A 23,538-nucleotide genomic window follows, 5' to 3' on the forward strand; every position below is an offset into this window, starting at 1 on the left:
CTCGCATATGAACTTAAGTGACATCCCATTCCTAATCCATAGGGTTCAATATGACGTCGGTCCACCCTTTGCAGCTATAACAGCTTCAACTCTTCTGGGAAGGCTGTCCACAAGGTTTAGGAGTGTGTTTATGGGAATTTTTGACCATTCTTCCAGAAGCGCATTTGTGAGGTCACACACTGATGATGGACGAGAAGGCCTGGCTCTCAGTCTCCGCTCTAATTCATCCCAAAGGTGTTCTATCGGGTTGAGGTCAGGACTCTGTGCAGGCCAGTCATTTTCATCCACACCAGACTCTGTCATCCATGTCTTTATGGACCTTGCTTTGTGCACTGGTGCACAGTCATGTTGGAAGAGGAAGGGGCCAGCTCCAAACTGTTCCCACAAAGTTGGGAGCATGGAATTGTCCAAAATGTCTCGGTATGCTGAAGCTTTCAGAGTTCCTTTCACTGGAACTAAGGGGCCAAGCCCAGCTCCTGAAAAACAACCCCACACCATAATCCCCCTCCACCAAACTTTACACTTGGCACAATGCAGTCAGACAAGTACCGTTCTCCTGGCAACCGCCAAACCCAGACTCGTCCATCAGATTGCCAGATGGAGAAGCGCGATTCGTCACTCCAGAGAACGCGTCTCCACTGCTCTAGAGTCCAGTGGCGGCGTGCTTTACACCACTGCATCCGACGCTTTGCATTGCACTTGGTGATGTATGGCTTGGATGCAGCTGCTCGGCCATGGAAACCCATTCCATGAAGCTCTCTGCGCACTGTTCTTGAGCTAATCTGAAGGCCACATGAAGTTTGGAGGTCTGTAGCGATTGACTCTGCAGAAAGTTGGCGACCTCTTCGCACTATGCGCCTCAGCATCCGCTGACCCCGCTCCGTCAGTTTACATGGCCTACCACTTCGTGGCTGAGTTGCTGTCGTTCCCAAACACTTCCACGTTCTTATAATACAGCTGACAGTTGACTGTGGAATATTTAGGAGCGAGGAAATTTCACGACTGGATTTGTTGCACAGGTGGCATCCTATCACAGTTCCACGCTGGAATTCACTGAGCTCCTGAGAGCGACCCATTCTTTCACAAATGTTTGTAAAAACAGTCTGCATGCCTTGGTGCTTGATTTTATACACCTGTGGCCATGGAAGTGATTGGAACACCTGATTCTGATTATTTGGATGGGTGAGCGAATACTTTTGGCAATATAGTGTATATATATATATATATATATATATATATATATATATATTAGTGGTGCAAAGGATCACAGAAATCACGGTTCAGATCACATTACGGTTTTTGAGTCACTGATCGGATCATTTTTTGGATCAGCAAAAAAAGGGGAGGAGACAAATTGAATTTGCTTTCCATTTATTACAAGAACTTTACAGCAAGGAACTTTTGGTTTTAACAAAAATAACCTATGTAACCTACTGTTTTAGCAAAAATAAAATCAAGAAATAACAAGCTGAATAAATAAAATTTTAAAATAAAATATTCAATACTCACTTGTTGTGAAAAACAACCTGAGACCTGAAAACAGACCAAATCTTAAAATGACAATTTATTTTCAAAAAGATGAGGATGTCTACATTCTGTGGAGAGAAAGTAGACCTCTTAGCAGCTACTATGTCACCTGCCGTGGAGAACACCCTCTCACTAGGAAATGAAGTGGCAGGTACAGCAAGGTAGCATATTGCCATCTTTGCAATGTGAGGGTATTTACACTCATTGTATTTCCACCATGCCAGTGGATTACCACCATCCAATGGCATACTGCTTGCTGCCCTGTACTATGCCACCTGCACTTTGATGGTGTTGGTAAAAGTATTGTCTGTGTCTGACTCCTTTACAAAGGTATCCCCAAAAAGCTCTTCCATGGCTGACTTCTTTTCTGGAGGAGATGCCTTTGTCTCTGTGTCTGCTCCAGTGGGTGTTGGCTCTGTGGCTTGACCCTGCAGGAAAAAAAACTCAGTTATTTAACCATATTTCTTATCATATATTTCATAGGCAATCAGTAACATATGCCAATATTATTCAAAATAAAGATCAGTTATTCATGTAAAAAATAGCTTAACCTAGGCTGCAGTTTATTATTATTATTATTATTATTATTATTATTATTATTATTATTATTATTATTAAAAGTAATGCATTCAATTTTATTATTATTAAATTACATTAATAATATTATTACTATTTTACCTCTTCAGTAGCCACAATTTCAGTGGTGAGATCACTGTATGTCTTCTCGCATAGGGCAGGTTCTAAGTAAGGCAGGGACTTGAACCTTGGATCAAGTGCAGTAGATTTATGAAGATAATCTTGTATATCAGGGGGTTGGTGTACCTTGACATCTCTAGTAATGCTACTGTCTTCCTTATTTGCACACATGGATTGTAGAATCCTGGTTTTCAGAGGTAGGATCATGGACAGAGATGGTACATTTTCAGTGCTCGATAGGGTTGTGACTGTTTTGAGAGTTTTGAGCAGCTGGAGGACGTCCTCTGCCACTTTCACATCATCATCAGGCAAGGTGACAATGTCTCTGATATTTTTTTTTCAGTGTCTTCTCTGTCAGTGCAGAGTGTACTGCTCTAGATAGTGCTCCAACATGTCATATGTGGAATTCCATCTGTTGTGACATTGTGTATGAGCTTGTGGGCTGGTAGCTGTAGCATTTCTTGCTTAGCTTTAAGCACATGAGCTGCTATTGTACTTTTGTGGAAGAAGGAAACCACCTTCCTGATCCTCTCAAGGAGGCGATCCATCTGGTTCCCTGAGATTCCCCTTTGGCATGCTAAATTTACCACGTGTGCAACGCAAGATATCTGTGGCCCCAGTTCAGCTTCTGTCACTGCATTTACTTGATTTCTGGCATTATCTGTGGTGACTATGATATTGCTACATGCATTGTGCCTCTTTAAATTCCACTCTGCTAGTGCTAGTTCAGTACCTGCGCTAGATTTGTGCTTGTGTGACTCTCGTAGAGGGGGCGTGTCTGTAGCACCGGACTTCGCATCTCCCACTCCGCTGTGATGAAGTGAGCAGTCACAGTTACATACCTTTCTATAGACCTCGATGTCCACTCGTCTGTGGTGATCGCCATGGGCGTCGCAAGGCCATTTTTAGGGGGGCTTTAAATTCGTGATCGCCTCAGTCCCATTTAAATTTCATATGAAAACGGCGGTACAGTTCCTGCTCCTCCCCGGTTTTACAGAGCGTTCTTCAATCCGCAGACCGCAGCGTCCGGAGAGCGAGGAGCAGGGGACAGGTGTGTGTGTGTGTGTGTGTGTGAGATGAAGAAGACTCGTATGCTGCAATAAGTTTACCATCCTGTTAGTCAAACGTTTATTTTATTTTATTTATATATTTTTATATTCTATTATACCCTCATTGGGAGCTGAGCCCCCCTAAATTTAAAAAATGATATGAAGTATATGAAATATATATATATAAATAAAAAATTTTATACAAGGAAGTGACAGTGACATTCTACTAGGGAAATGGTGGCATCTTGGGCCATTTATATTAGGGATATTTTGGATATGGTGAAATAGACCTCTACTAGGACTCTACAGCGAGGCATATCCCTCAGTGGGATACCTCATCATAGTATCCGAGAAGTTTCCAAAGCTAAAATATCCTCATCTCCCACAAACTTGACTGTTTTTTCTATTTTGTTTTCTGTAGAATGTCTGCAGGAACCAGCAAGACTGGTTGCTTTCCTTTCAGCATGTTACAGGATGAACCACAACCCCACCAACACCTTGGTATTGTCTTTAAAACACGTTAATGCATTACCAGTCTGTGATTTGCAGCTACATTTACATTTCAGAAACTGCTGATCTCCTGGGAGTTTTACACACAACAATCTTCAACAAATAGCTTTTGGGTAAGAAAGGTCAGAGAAGATTGACCAGATTGGTCTGAGCTGACAGGATGTCTGCAGTAGCACAAATAAGCACTGTTTACAACTGTGGTGAGCAAAAAGGCATCTCAAAACGCACAACACATCAAACCTTGAGGTGAATGAAATACAACAGCAGAAGACCACATCAGGTTCCACTGCAGCCAGCTAAGAACAGGAATCTGAGGCTCTCATGGGCACAGATTCACCTTAACTGGACATACTGTAAGACTGCAAAAAAGAACAGGGGATTCTAGTGTGTCCATGTCCTGCTCTTGGCTGATGGGAGTTGAACCTGTTACCAAAGTGACCTCATCATCTGTTGAGGGCAAATCTGACAGACTACACCCCAAGCTTTTTAGAGTTATTATGGCACCTAGTGGACAAAAATAAAAACTATGACAAGTGATAATGGCGGTGCCTGGGACCAGGAATCACACTGCCCCATGCTGGATCAGACTGGACAATTAATGACACTGAGCTGTTTTTTAAATCTTAAAATATGTGCTTAAACTTAAAATTATTTTGAATAATGTACTTTGCCTTCCTTAGGCTGACAACTACAACTTCTTTCAGAGACCTTCTACTGCTCCATACTTCCTTCAAAGCCTGAGATAAACTGTAAGCAGCAAAGAACTCAGAGATAATTTATATAAATACGTCACTTTTGCTTAAATATTGCTTAATCTTTGTCATTTCTCATTCATTCTTATCCTCTCTGACTCAGCTGCTCAGTTATCAGTGTGCTCCATTGACCACCTCAAGATCAAAACAGGCCAGAATCGCCTGGAGCATCGCACGGATTGTTACCAAAGCAATAACCTCATCATCCATTGAGGGAAGAGCTTTCTGATGTGGATAGAGCTCTCACGAGCTTTTGACCCCAAATCTGACACCAACATTTTTTGTCATTTTTATTTCATTTTTGTTATACCTATACCAATGATATCAAGAGGCACCCTAGTGACTGTTCCTCTAGTTGACAAGTTGGAGAACAAGTGCTGGGAAGCCAAGATTATCTAACAGAAAGACTCCAGGATAAAACTGTCCATCAGCAGCCCACCTACTGCTCCCACTGGTCACTACAAGTTCGGTGTGATCACATGGTCCCTGAAAGGAAGCGCCACGTTCAGTCCCAAGTTTGAAAATGATATCTACCTGCTGTTTAACCCCTGGTGTAAAGGTATTTCCATGAGAATGTTTCTTTCTACCTTTCCATGTTAGATGACTCAGTGTTTATGGATAAAGATAATGAGAGGAATGAGTATGTTCTGAATGATGTGGGAAAGATCTACTTTGGAACCAAGCGGAACCAGGACATGGAATCATAACTGTGTGTCATGGTGTGTGCAGTTTGTTGATGGGGTTCTTTCAGCATGTCTCGTCATTCTGGAGAAGCGTCAATTACCTCAATGACCTCTTACACTGATGGCACATTCACTTAGATCTACCAAGGCAGTTGGCTCTGATAAAAGAGAAGACATCACACACCTCTATAAACACCCAGAATGTGAAAACACATGGCATCAATACACACTTTCTTCTGATTCTGAACAAATCGTAGTGGAAACTGCTTCCCGCTATGGCTCCAAGCCTAACAGATATCCTCATGCTTTAGCCAGTGATGTCACATTTCAGGTCACTGTGAAAGGGGAGAGGCCGTGGGTGGGTGAAGACGCCCAGCTGTGCTTCATCCTGAATAACAGCAGCTCTGAGAAGAACAGTATAATCCAGTACTCCCAGGTGGCATTCATGTACTTCAACGGAGTGCTAAAGGGCATTGTGAAGAAGAATGACATATCAGTGAATCTGAAGCCTGTAGGAGACGTATTTGTGGGGAAAGAAATGGTGCTAAAACAATGTTTAAAAATCCACTGCCGCACGTCCTGAAGCACATCAAGTTCCACATTGAGGGCTTGGGCTTGCTGAAAGCAAAATACATTGTCTATGGGTAAGCCAAGCTGAGCATTAAGTTCATTTAAAATATCTGGCTGTTTATTGTTGCAGTTTCATGAGGATAGATAGGTATTTTTTAATATGCTGTTTTTCTTAAACAAAATATATGTGCCCCAAAATGTTTATGTCCAGGAACTCTGAGAAGCACTAATTATTTAATTTGTAATTTCAAAAACATTTGCACAGATTTGCCTTTGACACTGCAACAGTCTTTCCTTCTCACTCAGTGATGTGGGCAGTCTGGCGACCATCACACACGGTGAAGTTCACTCCCATTTTATCTGGTCAGAGGAAGTTTCTTGCCTCTCTGGACTGTTAGCAGCTCACACAGGTTCAGGGTCCTGCCGACATCCTCGTCAAAGAGAAGTGTAATGTCACAAGATTGTGAACCAACACAACACTAGATTCCCTGATGTTATGCCAAACAACTCAAATAAAATTGGGCTGCTGATTTAAAGGTGGGGATATATTTGGTCTGACTCATATTTTATATATTAAAATATTTTATTACACACACACACACACACACTACAGACAATTTAGAGATGCCAACCTGTAATGCAAGTATTTGAACTAGGGAAGGGAATTAATTACTGATTACTATATAAAGGCCATCTTAAGGTTTGAGAGAAAAAAACACACCTGAAGCTGCATCCTTGTTTACTCAGCCAGTGCCTCTGCATTTATGCTGTAGTGTTTAATAAGAGTCTTTAGCATGGTGTCTAGAGTATGCAAATCAGATTCCACCCAGAAGTCAAGTTCTCAGTGTTTCTTACTCTTCCACAATCACTCTTCCATTCCCTTGTCATTTATTCACAATATGTATCTGCAATTACACTTTTTAAAACACACAGAAATGTGAACACACACACACATTTATCATTTAGCATTAAAGCAAAACCTGAATTCCAAGTCCATGCATTTTATCACATTTGAATAATATGTGTGGGGAAAAATATATAAAGCTACTTTGTTCTGGATATACTTCTCCGAATGCAGAATTGAGTTCAACATTATTTATTATCACATTTCCTAATATACGCCATTAACTGTATTTTCATGTTTTTTTATCTTTTTAAACTGACACCACTCAAATTGTCAGGGTGCAAGCTAAGCTAATGTACATGGAGGACGAAGTAACACAAAATGATAATATGTGTTAAGGCTGTGATTTTATTGTGTCTTATTGTATTTTTGTTTAAGATGTAATATGTAACAAAAGGTACTGGACTTGGAAACAAGATGCTGCTTATCTATGGAAATGATTTTTGATTATATTTGATTATTTACATTAGATAGATAGATAGATAGATAGATAGATAGATAGATAGATAGATAGATAGATAGATAGATAGATAGATAGATAGATAGATAGATATGAAAATCGTTCATTCAGCTGCCTCACCCAGCGCAGTTATTTTTATGCTTCGGTCTGTCCTTCCCCCAAAACCCTATAAAACACTAGGGCTAGATATTTTTATTGTTTTATTTATCTTTTTTCTTTTTTATTCAACTTTTATGACATATACAGTCGAAAAACATTTCAACACGTACTGTGCTTGGTGTATATGACAAATAAAATTTGAATTGAATTTGAAATAAAACAGCACTTAGAGGTTCTGTGGAAATTATTTTACTCTGGATAAAAACGGTTTGAGAAGCCATGTCGTGGGTTTTTGCCGAAAGTCTCACACGAATCAAATCCTACAATTATTCTGTGCTTCTAAGCGTGTCACTGAGACCCTATGTGTGCATCATTTTTATGTTGTTTATGTTTTAGATTTAGAATGACTTAAACTTAACAAAACGCAAAACCAGTTAGTATTGGACAGTATCACGACTGTCATGTTTTCATATGATTTAAGGTAAAAGTTCTCAGCAGTAAGTGTGTTCACTCTTCAAACACATTACCTAAGAATTCTTTTTCATTCAAAGCCAAATAACTGATAAGGGCACAGCAGATAATGACATTTAACACATCTGTTGACATAATTATGTTTTATCTGTGTGACACACAGACAAGTCTTTTTGTAGTTTGTTTGTTTTTTGGTGTGAGTGAAATGTGTCAGCTATTCTAGAGAAATCGCCTTTCACTGGGATTATTTGCATATAAAGCTAAATAAACATAATTAAAAGGGCGGCACAATAATCTTTTTGTTAAGTTAGACTTCAGGACACATGGACATGTTTTTGCATGGCATCAGTGCGCCAGGTATTTTGTTTCCTCATGCCAATATTCAGCAAATATTATAAGAATGAAGTAGACTCTATTAAGCAAGAAAGTTTTAAACCAGCTGCACCTGTCTGAATACCTGGCTGAAGTCGTGCTTTCAGCAGGCCGCGGTTTGTGTTAATGTGTGTTACCCATTTGCACAAAGAGCAAAGGTGAGATTTACCATGTTGCCAGTGGATTTTCACTTATAATCAGTGTGTATGTGTGATCTGCAAAATGATACAAAACAAAGAGATAAAATGTGAACAATAATATAAATACAAAAAACAAATTAAATAACTCATAAATAAATAACTTTTTCTGTATTTCCCCCCAAATTAATTTTTACCCCCAACTAATATCAGATTCAAATTTCAAATTAATCAGAATTATTTTAGCAAAAAAGTTAACGAAATTCCTAATGAAAAATGATTCTATGTCCATTTGAGAAGAGGCCATGAACTTGTAATTGTTGTAGATAACATTAAAACAAAGTTTTAAAGAGTTATAATTTCAGGCTTATTGAAAACCTGGAAACCAGCAACAACTAGTCTAACTTTTCATATGTGAAATGAAAAAATGAGCAACCTCAATACAAGCCAAAGCAATATTCATTAACTAAAAAATCAATAAAAATGGCACAATCAATTAAAACGAAACAAAATAATTGCTTTGTGTAAAACTGAAATAATGTAAGATTATTATAATCTAAAGAATTTGGGTCATAAATTAGTAAATTAAATTAAATAAATTAGTATTTGCAAACATTCCATTGTCTTATGATGCATCAGTATATCAAAGAAATACAACGAGTTCTTAACACCTCAGGATGCTGTTTTGACCAAAACAAATCTCTCAGAGTAGCATGCAAAAATGCACTGAAATATTAATATATGCACTATACGAGTTAAATGAAAAGCAGAATTACTGTCAGAATTACTTTTATGGGTTTGTAAGAATATTTCCTTCAAATGTTACTTGAAAAATGTAAACATTAAGAAATAAGTTATGTAGATAACAATTATTTTATTGTAAGGCATTGTTTTGTTCTTAATTAATAAATAAATAAATAAATAAATAAATAAATAAATAAATAAATAAATGCCTACGTTGTTTGAGACATGTACACTGGGAGGGACAAAACAATTGAGGATTTAAGGGGCGTGTCTATAAACATAAGTATATATGCAGGTATCATCAGCAGTGAAAGGTATCTTCTACTGCAGTATTTTCTGCAAAAAACAAGCTGGTACAGTCAGACTACAAAGCCGAAGACTACAATCAGGTAAAAGTGTCTCTTTACTCAAGCAACATGATTTGTAATCACTATTGATTTAATTCAAGTTATAATGAGAAAAAAAAACTTTGCAAATCTGTATTTCTCACTTCCCTGATGCTGAAAGAAAGCTTTTGATGGAGTTTTTTTCTTGTTCTTGCTGCCATCACTTGCCGTTTTATCATCCCTAGCATGTATAAAATTTATACAAAAGGTCTTTATTCATCAGCTGGCCGCTTCCCAGCGAGGGCCAGCAACCTGGGAGGGGTGGTCTGTCACAAGCCAGCAACATTGGATTTGGGAACACAAAGTAAGGAGGAAAAGGGAGGAAATACCTGCTGTAATTGCAGGGCATGATGGGAGATTATTTGTAATTTGTTAACTTATGCTGATATTCGAAGTAAATCACTTTTTTCTTTATTATCTCTTTCTCTCTGTCTTAGATGGTCAGTTATTAGTGCGCTCCATAGACCTCCTTAAGTCCAAAATGGGACAAAATTGCCTGGAGCATCACACGGACCGTTACCAAATTGATAACTTGATTGTCCGACGAGGGCAGAGCTTCCAGATGTGGATAGAGCTCTCACGAGATTTTAAACCCAGAAGTGACCAGCTGCACCTCGTCCTTAAACTCAGTCAGTGTGATGTTTTGAATAATTACATGTAATTTTGGTTCCAGGTGTGTGTATGTCCAGACGGTTTAGGGGGTGAACGGCAAGTTGTGCTGGGAGACGTGTGTGCACGTGCAAAATAAAAAGCCAAGTAAAGTGAAGTGGCTAAAAAAGACACTGAGGCTGTCCAGTGTGTTGATTAAAACATAACAGTCAGTTTTATTAGAGGCGCAATCTTCATGACTTATGGCAACTGAATGTATTATAATATAGTATACATTCATATTGTGTGTGTGTGTTACAGGCTCAGTGCCCCTGTCAAAAGGCCCCTTAGTGACTGTTCCTCTAGTTAACGAGTTTCACGGCAACCAGTGGGAGGCCAAGATTGTCGAACAGAAGAGCAATAAGATAAAACTGTCTGTCATCTCTCCTCCAACCTCTCCTATTGGTCGATATGAGCTCAGTGTGGTAACAAGAGACACCACTTTCAGTTGCAAGCCTGAAAACGATATCTACCTGCTATTTAACCCCTGGTGTAAAGGTAAACATGGGCAGATATATTACACGATAACTGAATTTAATCAGTCGCATGAATTTTTCCGATTGTCACTTTTAGATGACAAAGTGTTTATGGATAACGAGAATGAGAGGAACGAATACGTTCTGAATGATGTGGGAAAGATTTACCATGGAACTGCGGATCAGATTGGAGCCAGGACCTGGAACTTTGGGCAGGTATTATATTTTTCTCTACATGCTCTAATGCTTTTTGCTTCCTTATGCACGTTAGATATATGTCTTACCATTTGGCTGTCCTTACCTCCTAAATTACAAGTCTCAGGTTCTTTCGGTTCTTTGTTATGTGTTCAGACATTTACACTACAGCAGAAGGAAACATGAACACTAATACAAAATGATGTGTGCAGTTTATAAAATAAATAAATAAATTGTTATTATTATTATTATTATTATTATTATTATTATTAATAATAATAATAATAATAATAATAATACAAACACAGCTTGTCATGGCAACGAGTAGATGCCTGTTGTTAAGACTTACATTTACTGTACTTTGCATGTAGTTATAACGTCTGTTTAGACAAAAATGCATGTAAATTAGAAAAAAACGTATTATTATGTAAAACTGTGATTTGCCTTGGAGCCAGAACTACAGAACTACTTAGTTCAACAGAAATTTAATCAACACCATCAGGACTGAGTTCAACAGAATTAAACATTTATAAAAGTTCAATAAAATATAATATTAAACACATACTATTAATGACAAATTAAATTCTTGTCACCACTGTTATATGAAATGTATATGTAGTTTACGATCATGAGATAATGTCCTTATTATCTGCTAGCAATAAATGATCAACATTTTCCTGTAATGCCAGCAATTTTAATTCTATAAAATTTCATATTTTCTCCCATATATCTGCATGTGTTTGTTTTTGAATGTAGCTAATTATAACTAATATATTACTTATTATCTTCTAATTATCCTGTGTTCAGTTTGCTGAAGGGATTCTGGCAGTGTGTTTGTACATACTGGAGAAGAGTAAAGCCCCTGCTTCAGATTTGGGAGACCCCATTACTATCACCAGAGTTGTGTCAGCTATGGTGAGAGCTTTTTACAGCATTATTTTTTACTAGATTAACTTTAATATTAATTTATAATAATGCATAACAAGCTTCTTCTCTGTGGCCAAGTTCCCAGTGATGATAAAAACTGTGCACAGGAGATCAGTATCAGTACTGAAGTGTAGGTGATGGAAAACAATGAAATGACGCGTAACAGCTCTGATTTCTCGCTGCCAGGTCAACTCTCCTGACGATGAAGGTGTGCTAGAGGGCAACTGGTCAAACAACTATGTGGGTGGGACTCCCCCAACAGCATGGAGTGGCAGCATTGACATCCTGAAGCAGTACCACAAAAGCAGAGGCTTGCCTGTAAAATATGGCCAGTGCTGGGTATTCTCAGGGGTCACCACTACAGGTAAGGCTTCACCATTAATTTTTTTATATTAAAAATTGTAAAGTTACACATAAAACTCACATTACACTTTATAAGATCTGAAATGTACAATAGATTGTTGTAATTATAAACTCCATTATCATTTCTCAAATAGTTTTATTGGAAAAATTCCTTGGGAACTTCATCTCGGGAATTTTGGAAATATTTGAAGTTGGAAACTTAACAGGAATGTATGGGAATAAATTGGAATTTATGGGAATTAATTTAAATTATTTAGAAATTTATATAAACTGTATATACAAACATAAATATAAACATTTTGTTTGGTCATAAGCTGACATGCACGCAAACTAATGCATAAATGAGATTTTTTTAGTTTAATTGAATTGTAAGTATAATTTTAATTAATTATTTTATTAATCAACACAAAATCTGATGAAAAATGTTGAATGTAAAAAAAAAAGTTCCTTATGTTTGCTTTAAAACAAAAACATCCCCCACCCTTTCCCTTCCAAAAAAGTCCCCTCCAAAATTGTAATCTTCGTCTTCAAATGCAGAACTGTGGCTTCAATATTCTTGTGATGGTCAGAGCCTGGAAAATAGAGGGAATTCCCCCTTAAGTGACTAAGGGGGATTGTGTGTGTGGTATGGTCTTTTGTAGACAGTGTTTTTTTTTTAATTATCTCACCTAAATATTTGCTTAGTTAGTGTATTTGTTTTTACAATGGTAAAATTTTGTTGCACAATAGCTTACACACAGCACAAGAAAGTTTAAATGTAATTTTATGTAATAATTATGTAATTTACATGACTACTTACCAAGGTGGACATTTTTTTTTTTTTATTTTGTGTGCAGGATTCAAGAAATTATCAGTGCATGTTATGGAGGAATGCACAGTGCATGTGGAGGTGTGGCCTCAATAGCCCTGCAGTGCTGTGTGCATGTGATTGAGGAATATACAGGCTAGAAATTCAACTGAAATTGCATTAAATCTGGTTGTTTTAACCAACATTATGCTGCAAGATATTTTTTAACTACATTTAAGTACCCTGTTATAGGCTAACCTGCAATTTTGTAAATTCAGTTTATTCCCATTACTTCCCATATATTCCCGATAATTCCCATATATTACCATTAATTCCCAGATATTCCTGTTAATTCCCATGGAAAGTTTCCAGCCTTGAAAATTCCCGGAATTTTGCAACACTAATTATAGCAGTGTTTAGCTGTATTTATAGGTATTTTGATTGTTTTCAAAATAGGAATAAGCTTTCATTATACATAAAAAAAATTAAAAACAAAACCAAACACCCCACACAATCTCTGTCTCTCTGTGCACTTCCTTGTCCAAGTTCTTAGGTGTTTGGGCATTCCCACTCGCAGTGTGACAAACTTCAGCTCCGCCCATGACACAGATGTTTCTTTAACCAATGACGTGTATATTGATGAGATGTTAAGGCCAATTAATAGTCTCAACCAGGATTCTATTTGGTACAAACATACATCTTTCTCACTGCCAACATTTCAGAGCTATTATGAGCAGAAGATGTAGTAGAGTTTGAAAGTAAAAAGATAGAAATCTTTCTGCAGGAATTTTCACGTGTGGAATGACTGCTGGATGGCTCGTCCTGATCTCCCGGCTGACCTGGGGGGCTGGCAGGCTGTGGATGCCACGCCTCAAGAGACGAGTCAGGGCATGTTCTGCTGTGGCCCCGCCCCCGTGGCAGCCATCCGTGATGGACTGGTATATTTCAAATATGATGCACGCTTTGTCTTTGCTGAGGTAAGGACGTGTCATTTAATTATATGTTTAGACTCAATTTAGAAATTTTCCTTCTGTTGGAAGTCTGAAATGTTCTATTGCTATACAATTCAGCAATAAAATGTTGTCACATCCCCATCAGTAAGGTTTTCAAGTGGAACTCTTTCTTAAATATCAATATATCATTAAAACCTTTTTCTAATGAACTGGGTTAAAAAGTCCAACACAAATTAGACTTTGTCTACTTTTGTACTAGTGTACAAAATAGCAAGACAGCGAGACAGCGATATGTTAGCTTGCTGGAATGTTGGTGCTGTTAAGATAAAAAATAATTACAATCATTTTGTGCTTGTACCACCACTCACACCCTTTATATAGTACATACATAGTATATACGCTTCTAGGATTTTCTATATTATTATAGCTATCTATATTTAATTAAGCATCTCAGCTTCCAAAGAAAATTCTGTCTATACAGTAAAACATTCTTGATGAATGTTTCCTCCCTACAATCCTAGTTCCTCTAAGCCCTTAAGGCTTCAAAATTTTCTGAAAACAATAGTAACAGTTGAATGTATTTGTGTGTTTGTACTGTAGGTGAACAGCGACAGGATCTACTGGCAGAGACAAGCTAATGGCTCCTTCACGCCAATCTTCTGTGAGAAGAACGTGGTGGGTTTCTGCATCAGCACCAAGGCAGTCGGATCTGATGGCAGAGAGGACATCACACATCTCTACAAACACCCAGAAGGTGAATAAGCTTAACGCTCACCATCTCCTGTGTGTTATTATTCATTATTATAGAAGTAAAATCTTTTCTTATTGTATTTCATCATTAGGATCTGAAGAGGAGCGACTTGCGGTGGAAAATGCTTGCCGCTATGGCTCCAAGCCTAACACCTATAGCTGTGCTGTGGCTAATGATGTCACTTTAAACGTTGCCTTGAAAGGGGAGGAGCCTCAGATAGGCCAAGATGCACATCTGTCTATCACTGTGAAGAACTGCAGTTCTGAGAAGCGCAGTGTTGCTCTCTACCTTCAGGTGTCTGTCATATACTACACTGGAGTGCTAAAGGGCACAATACACAGTGAGGACATATTGGTGCAGCTCAAATCACTGGAAGGTATAAATACTTCTCAGAGCAAATCTGTTTACATGCACTCCCACTGTGTTACAAATTAAAGGAAAAAACAAAATAAAGTGTTTTATTCTGAACAGCTTGACTGTGCCTTGGCTTACATTAAGTATTTCTTAAATTCTCCTGTTGTAGTTCAGACACTAGATTGGACCCTGCCTTATAAGCTGTATAAAGATCAGCTGGCAGACCAGGCGGCGCTGATGCTCACCCTTGCTGGACAAGTCAGTGAGACCAAGCAGAATCTGGCGACCCGGTTCAACTTCCGCCTGCGCACACCCGAAATCACAATCAGCGTAAGTTCTCAAGTGACTCACATGTTACGTTTTCTACTTACACTTCCTAGGCATGACTTAAAGCATGATTTAATGATGACTATGATAGAATCCTTTTTTTTATCACAACAACCTAAAGCTCTGATTTGCTGCTTTTATAGAAAATTAACCAACAGAAACTTCTGGCCAATCAGAGTCAAGAATTTGAATAATGTAAGGATACACAAAAGTAATCCAAAATCGATCCTTCTTTATATTCTGATTTACATACAGGATCATAATTATGTTTTAACTCTGTGCTCTTGCTTTGTCAAAAAGCAATTATCAGGCCCACATGTATATGAATTACAATCATATACGTTATTAGTTATATGGTTTTTTCTACAGTTTCTCAAAGTTGTACATTTCATTTTATTTCATTTCATTTACATTTCACTGCACATGTTCTTTTTCTTTTTTTCGGTGCTAAGTGTCCTGTGTTTTTGTGTTGTCTTTTTTTGTACTTATTGTTTTTGCACTGTCTTGTCGTTGCTTTGTTTGCACCTAGCTGCACACTTTGCACTTTATGTGGCTTGGACAAACTTCTGTCCTAGCTCTGTGTTGTTTTTTATGTTTAAACTTTATGTTGTATGTTTATGTAGCACCAGGTCCTGGAGAAACATTGTTTCATTTCACTATGTACTGCGTCAGCTATATGTGGTTGAAATGACAATAAAGCTTCTTGAATCTTGAGTCTTGAATGAACCCTGCTGTGTACACAATTCTGTTTTCCAGCCTGTAGGAGATGCTGTGGTGGGGAAAGAAATGGCAGCTGAAATCATATTTCAGAATCCTTTACAGTGCATTCTGAAAAGAGTCACTTTACGCATTGAGGGCTTGGGCTTGCAGACCACAAAAGTGATCTCCTTCAGGTAAATCCTGCACATGTTCCTCCTTTAGCTCCTTTAGCTTAACATGTTTATAGCTAAACTTGAAAAATTTCTGAGGTCATGCAATCATTTATATCAATTTCACCAATTTATTTCTGATGCATACTCCGTTCAGATTTTGCCTCTAGTATTGACGCAATCTTTCCTTCAAACTCCAGTGACATTGACAGTCTGGCACCGGTCACCTTGACAGTGAAGTTCACTCCCACTTTATCTGGTCAGAGGAAACTTCTCGCCTCTCTGGACAGTCAGCAGCTCACACAGGTTTATGGCGTTGCTGACATCCTTGTCAAAGAGAATTGAAAATACATAGGAGCTTAAATTTGAAGACGCTGTGTATTCTCATAGCTGGTGCTGTGCTTAAGTGAGAAAGGATTATTATAATAATTGTAGTATTTGGTTTTTTAATTACTGGTTAATAATCACTGCTTACTGATGCAAGGAAATAAAAAAACGAATTCATTTTTGCAGCAAATCTCAGGTAAAGCATAAATAACTATTCATTTTTTCCTTTATTATTTGCTTGTCTATACGTGGGGACAGATTTTGCTGGCTGGGATAAACACACACACACACACACACACACACTGTATTCTCATGATAATGTTTTAATATTATGATTATTGTAACATTAGTCTATATTTACCTTGAAACTGAAATGTAAAATCTGCTTGTTTTTTTTTTTAAATCAATTCTTAGCTATGTTTGGGCTATGTGATATCATTGTCATATATTTTTCCTTTCTCCCAGAATATCTTTTGCTTTTTTTAAACAACAGCAAAAAAAAATCCTGTAAGAAATTGCAGACTGCCTCAGATTCTACTTCATGGTACCCATCAGAAAGAGCTCATTCCCAAAAATGCTTACATATAGTTGAGGAATATGTTTAATTCAATTCAGTTTATTTGTATAGCGCTTTTAACAATGGACATTGTCACAGCCTTAACAACAGTGTAAAATTTTTGAGCAGGATTTGTCTTGCGTTCTTTTTGACACATCATGTCAAAAACAATACATCATGTCACTCATGTGAATCATTTGCGTAACAATGTCACCACTTCATACGTTGTAACTGATGAACAGACAAAATATGGGAAGGACACAAACCCAGTTGAATCACAAATCCTTTAAACTCAAAGCTTTCAGTTGCCAAACACCCATATCATTAAACCATCTCATTTTAAGAGTGAGCTAAGAAGAGTCACCTCATTCAAACAATGCTTCTCATCTGCATTGTTTCGTACATACAACACCATACAATTCACCACAAGCAGATCCTACCCAAGCAGCCAGCATGATGGACTTCGCAAAAATATCTAGCACGAAGAGAACTTGTTACCACTGGGCTCACAAAGTTCAATGACCATCCCAAAAATTATAGAGCAGGGCAAGCTTCCTTCATCAATGTCATTGAAAATGCTATGCAGCCCCTGAGCGTAATGACTCATCAGAGTCAGGAAGATTGGAATCCAGTTGCAGATTTAATATATAAACATGGCAGGCACAATAGTAATCCAAAATACAGAAACAGAATTCAAAATCGGAAAAGCAAACACTTAGCAAATGAAACCTAAACACAACACAGATGCTCTTAAACATGACAGAAACAGGCTGAGGTCATACATGATAATCCAAACAATGCGGAGTTAATCCAAGGCTTGGTACGTTACGTGGGAAAGATGCTTCACGTCTAACAATGTGTGCACGCTGCTTATATGTCCATGATAAACACGGAAGTGTAGTTCTTGGGTGCTAGTATTTGGGAGAGGGCTCCCTCTGGTGTTCTGGATCATGATGAGCTGTGACAGAACCCCCCTCTCTAGGAACACCTCCAGGTGTTTGATGATGTGGATGACCCCGTGGGCAAGGGCCAGGCCTGTTGGGGTGGGAACGGTGAAAATCCTCCATTAGGGAAGGATCCAGAACATCAGCCACATCAACCCAGCTGCGTTCCTCTGGGCCATACCCCTCCCAGTCCACCAAGTATTGCAGTCGACACCCGATACAACAGGAATTCAGGAGGGCATGCACCTGGTAGGTGGGGGATCCATCAATGTCTAGGGGAGGGGGTGGTTTGTTGATCGTGAGGTTATCGGTACTTGATTCTTTGACAGGCTTGAGAAAGGAGACGTGAAACGTGGGCGAGATGCTGTAGGCGGTATGAGACAGGATTGATCTGACACAGAATTGTGAATTGGCCAATAAACTTAGGGTTAAGCTTACGACAGGGGAGTTGCAGTTTCAGGTTGCAGGTAGACAGCCAGACTCGTTGGCCCACTCTGTAGGCAGGGTGTCAGCGCCGGCGGAGAATAGGAAGAGGTTCCAACAAACCCTCGGGTAGTTGGGGGCTGGTATCGGGACTGGGTGCACATGCTTTAACATACCCTTCAACATCAGTCGCGAGTGAGGGCCACCAGAACTTGTGCCATATCAGCGGAGTTGTGCGGTGAATACCAGGATGGCCTGAGCTGGGAGCTTTGTGAGTCCATTGTATGACCCGTTGGCATAGTGTGGTCGGCACATAGAGTTTGGAAGATGGACAGGAAGTTGGTGAGGGTTCTGTGGTGTGGGCCTGTTGGATCTCCTTCATTAAGCTCCATTGGCTAAAGGTGGGAGGATGGGTTCAGGAAGAGAAGGAGGCCCCAACATTTCATATTGCCTGGACATCACATCAGCTTTCCCATTCTTAGATCCGGGTTGATAAGTGACAGCAAAACGAAATTGGGTACAGAACAAGGCCCAGCTGGCTTGGCGTGGGTTTAAGCGCCTGGCAACCCACGTCATAATTCGCTTCAGCCGCTGTCAACTTAGAAAAATAGGCACAGGGATGTAACTTTTCGGATTCTCCCTGACATTGGGACAGTACGGTGCCTATGCCACAATTTGAGGCATCGACCTCCACTACGAACGGCAGGTTGGGATCGGGATGACGGAGTATTGGAGCTGTGGTGAAACTTTGTTTGAGTTTAGTGAAAGCATCTTTGGCTTTATCTGTCCGGGTTAGTTTCTTGGGTTTTCCTTTAAGGAGTGATGTGAGGGGTCCGGCTATGGTGCTATAGTGGTGGATGAATCTTCTGTAGAACTTTGCGAAGCCTAGAAAGCGATCTAGTTCTTTGATGTTCGTGTGTTCACCTGGCCAGGTGGTGACAGCCGTAACTTTGGACTGATCCATCTCCACTCCTTCCTTTGAGAGCACATATCCCAGAAAAGTTATGGATTTGCGAAGGAACTCACATTTTTCCAGTTTTACATATAGGTTGTGTTCTAGAAGGTGGGAGAGGACAGAACAGACATGTTTAACGTGTTCCTTGAGGGTGGTTAAATAAATTGGAATGTCATCAATGTAAGCAATGACAATGGTTGAGCATGTCTCTGAACACTTTGTTAATGAGGGACTGAAAAATGGTGGGTACATTAGTAAGCCCATATGGCATGACCAAGTATTCATAATTTCCTTGGGTTGTATGAAAAGCAGTTTTCCATTCGTCACCCTCCCATATCCGAATGAGATTATAGGCACTTCGAAGGTTCAACTTAGTGAAGATCGTAGCTGCTTGTAAAAGTTCGAGAGCAGCAGGTACTAGTGGAAGTGGATATGGCTAGGGGATGGTGATGGAGTTTAAACCTCTGTAGTCAGTACATTCGAAGGCCGCCATCCTTTTTCCCCACAAAGAAAAACCCTGCAGCCTCAGAGGAGGTCGATGGATGGATGTATCCGGCTGCAAGAGTGTCCTTGATGTAATCTTCCATGGCCCTTTTTTCAGGAAGAGAGAGAGGATAGATGCGATTCTTGGGTGGCATAGCATTACGAAGTAAGTCTATGAGCGGTGTGAAGGGAGGTTAGTAGCCCTCTCTTTGCTGAATGCATCCTGGAGATCAATGATATTCTTGTAGAAGAGACACAATGGACATCACTCCTGGGCTCTCGACAGACGTAGTGAGACATGGGCATGGAATAGAGACATAGAAACATGTATTGATACAATGGGTTGACCAGTGTTTTGATTCCGGCTTCCTCCATGATACATGAGGGTTGTGTTGTTGTAACCATGGAAATCCCAAGATGATAGGGTTAGCAGGAGAGGAGATGATGAAAAATGACAGTTTCTCATGATGGAATAGTCCTATTTGTAATTCCAGTTGTGTGGTTTGGTGGGTGAGAAATCCCTCCCCTATTGGTTGATCATTGATGGCAGTGATAGGGGAGGCTGTCCTTTATAATATTAGGCTTTGGAGCTTTTGAGCTTTTGATTAATGCACATGTGTAACTTTCATAATCATCAAGCAGTGCTGAGATGGGTGAAAAAGGGGATGTTTTTGTAACTTTCATAATCATCATGCAGAATTAGTGCTGAGAGGGGATGTTTTTGTGCTGAAAAGTGCAAAATAAGGGGAATTTCACCAAGAATAGTCACCCAGACAGACATAACCTAGACATAACCTAGGCATCTTATCAGCTTTAGCATTGCTTAATAAGCAACAGAGGAGCACATTTAGTTCCAGACACAAAGAGTTAAACTTTGAAATAGAAGTATGGTTTTCCGAGAAATTGAAGCACATCTAATTTTGACACATCGAAAACATCGAGGTCGGTACGTGCGTACGTGCACATTGTTGTATACATCATGTACCCGAAAGGTTGTTTGATGTCATCAAAGGGAGGATGTTTTAACTAAGGGAGCGGTATGGGGACAAATACAAAAATATAGTAAGTATGTTAATTAAGGAAGGAGGGATTAAAAGTATACATACATTGAGTATAATGTGGAAATTTCTAGAAATATTTAAATTTGGAAGAGGAGGTGACATGGGGCATCTGAGGTATAAGAAGAAGGGAATTTTTTGGGTTTTTTTTAGACCAGCTGCTCTCTTCAGAAATGCATGTGATTGACTGCATCTCTGAATAAAGAAACCTGCTTCATCTCATCTGCTGACTGAGATCTCCTTCATTTCGGCTGAGTATTTGATTATTTGATAGTTTATTGAGTTCATTTGGAACGATTGTTGAAAATAATAGAAATTGGTACTATTAAAGATTCCACCCTGTGATATGTCCACTCGGAGGGGACTCTGAGTTCCGACATATTTATTGGTGCTGAAACCCGGGAATCTCGCGTGGGAAGGCTGATGTGAGTCCGAAACCTGAGCTAGGACTGCGACTACTACAGGCTACAGATCACCGGCACTTAAACTGAAAGGTAAACAGACACCTGTTATACTCAAAGTCTGTGTTAAATTTGTATCTGTAGTCTGAGAAGAGCGGCCCTGTGGAGGGTGTAGGCGGTTGGCCTCACGCCGAGAACTAGAGGGTGGAAGTGAAAGTAGAGAAGAAAAAAAAAAACAAGCAGATGAGAATTGGCAGATAGACGTCTTGAAGTTTAAGTGTGTACAAGAAAATTCCTGCCGGTCGAGGCAGGTGGTACAAGAAAATTCCTGTCGGTCAAGACAGATGGTACAAGAAAATTCCTGTCGGTCAAGACAGGTGGTACAAGAAAATTCCTGTCGGTTGAGACAGGTGGTACAAGGAAATTCCTGTCAGTCGAGACAGGTGGTACAAGGAAATTCCTGTCGGTCGAGACAGTTGGTACAAGGAAATTCCTGTCGGTCGAGACAGGTGGTACAAGAAAATTCCTGTCGGTCGAGACAGGTGGTACAAGAAAATTCCTGTCGGTCGAGACAGGTGGTACAAGGAAATTCCTGTCGGTCGAGACAGGTGGTACAAGGAAATTCCTGTCGGTCGAGACAGGTGGTACAAGGAAATTCCTGTCGGTCGAGACAGGTGGTACAAGGAAATTCCTGTCGGTCGAGACAGGTGGTACAAGGAAATTCCTGTCGGTCGAGACAGGTGGTACAAGGAAATTCCTGTCGGTCGAGACAGGTGGTACAAGGAAATTCCTGTCGGTCGAGACAGGTGGTACAAGGAAATTCCTGTCGGTGGAGACAGGTGGTACAAGGAAATTCCTGTCGGTTGAGACAGGTGGTACAAGGAAATTCCTGTCGGTTGAGACAGGTGGTACAAGGAAATTCCTGTCGGTTGAGACAGGTGGTACAAGGAAATTCCTGTCGGTTGAGACAGGTGGTACAAGGAAATTCCTGTCGGTTGAGACAGGTGGTACAAGGAAATTCCTGCGCAGGTGGAATGTGTTAATGTATTCTTAACATGATATTGTGAACTGTTGTGGTATGTCTCTGTGGTGGAGAATGTGTTGTTGTGTTGTTAAAGGAGGTAGGAGCAGAGGTGTTTGGGGAATTAGTTGTGTTAGGAGAAATAGAATAGAATAGAAATAGAATAGAATAGTGGTGTGGATAATTAGATGGTTGTTGTGATGTAAATACTGTGATAAGCGTAAACGGTAAGTATACACACATACACATACATGCAAAGCACGTATATAGACGCGCTTAGACGTATATATAAACCACACATAGACGCGCGCATATACACATAAATATATACATATTGTGAAACTGTGAATGTGAGAGGTGAGAGTATCAGCGGTGCGGTGTGTGTGGTGTATGACGGATTTAGCAAGGGGTTGAAAGCGCATTTTGGGAAAGAATAGACAAAAAATAGGGACGGGTTGAAAGGAGATGAGTGATAAAATGTAGACATTGACGGCATTTGATATGTTGTGTTGGTGATTCTTGAAAAAGAAATTAAGTCGGGAATATAATATAATAAATAACAAATATAATATTACTATAATTCATGTGTATATTTATGTTTATATGTAAATAATTATAAATAAAAAGTGTGCTTTTTTCCAAAAAGTTGACCATTGGTTAATCAAAAACCGAAGTGACACTTAATACAATTAGTAGATTTTAAGTTTCTCATAAATTATGAGAAGATGCATTAAATAACGTAAATCAACGTAATTTTAACTAAGTAAATTAACATAATAAATTGTGTTGCATCATTCATTAATATTCATTAACAGTTGATATAAGCAAAGCGTTGGGCAAAAAAACAAGCTTTTCACTTACTCATAGAATTTGGTTAATTTTGTAAATTCTAAATGATATTTACTATATATCTAAGCTAAACTTTCTCTTGAGCTCTTTGGTGTCTTTAATTTTCCTGGCTTAAATTCTACTCACTATATTGTGTCTCTGTGGAATGTTTTATTCAATGCATTTTTTACAAGGGTATTGGGTGGAATATTTTACAGGGTGGCATACATTACGTTAAATATATATTTAAGTTTGCTGAATTAAGCTTAATGTTTTTTCAAACTAGTTGCACTTTTTTAATTGTATTAAATTTTATTTCATCCCAGTCTCAGTTTTTATAGTGTACTATGTGCATTTGTGGAATCTCCAAAACCCCTATGTGTTTGATTTGACTGATGATTCATACAGAGCAGACAGTGGCGAGGTGCGTTTGCTGTACTGTACTTAAGTACATTTTTTAAGTTGGGCTAATTTGAACATAGTACGATTTCTCTCTATCTGTGAGACAGTATCATTGTCACGACTGATGCTC

The 23,538-nt window shown here is 39.1% G+C and overlaps 1 protein-coding gene and 1 pseudogene across 1 annotated transcript; both read left to right on the forward strand.

The window, feature by feature from the left end:
• Nucleotides 1-3,177: 3,177 nt before the first annotated feature.
• On the forward strand, nucleotides 3,178-6,254 carry LOC131365859 (coagulation factor XIII A chain-like; annotated as a pseudogene).
• A 3,055-nt stretch (nucleotides 6,255-9,309) lies between these two features.
• Nucleotides 9,310-16,892, forward strand: LOC131366113 (protein-glutamine gamma-glutamyltransferase K-like). The gene is made up of 14 exons (XM_058410296.1): nucleotides 9,310-9,363; nucleotides 9,546-9,664; nucleotides 9,798-9,989; nucleotides 10,270-10,506; nucleotides 10,582-10,700; nucleotides 11,487-11,594; nucleotides 11,793-11,970; nucleotides 13,303-13,441; nucleotides 13,541-13,733; nucleotides 14,310-14,463; nucleotides 14,552-14,836; nucleotides 14,984-15,144; nucleotides 15,898-16,034; nucleotides 16,211-16,892. Exons 2-14 carry the CDS (start codon nucleotides 9,547-9,549, stop codon nucleotides 16,353-16,355), a joined length of 2,166 nt encoding a protein of 721 aa, XP_058266279.1. The 5' UTR covers nucleotides 9,310-9,363; nucleotide 9,546; the 3' UTR covers nucleotides 16,356-16,892.
• Nucleotides 16,893-23,538: the final 6,646 nt, after the last annotated feature.

Source organism: Hemibagrus wyckioides, linkage group LG15 (genome assembly GCF_019097595.1).
Source record: "Hemibagrus wyckioides isolate EC202008001 linkage group LG15, SWU_Hwy_1.0, whole genome shotgun sequence".
Lineage (NCBI taxonomy): Eukaryota > Metazoa > Chordata > Actinopteri > Siluriformes > Bagridae > Hemibagrus > Hemibagrus wyckioides.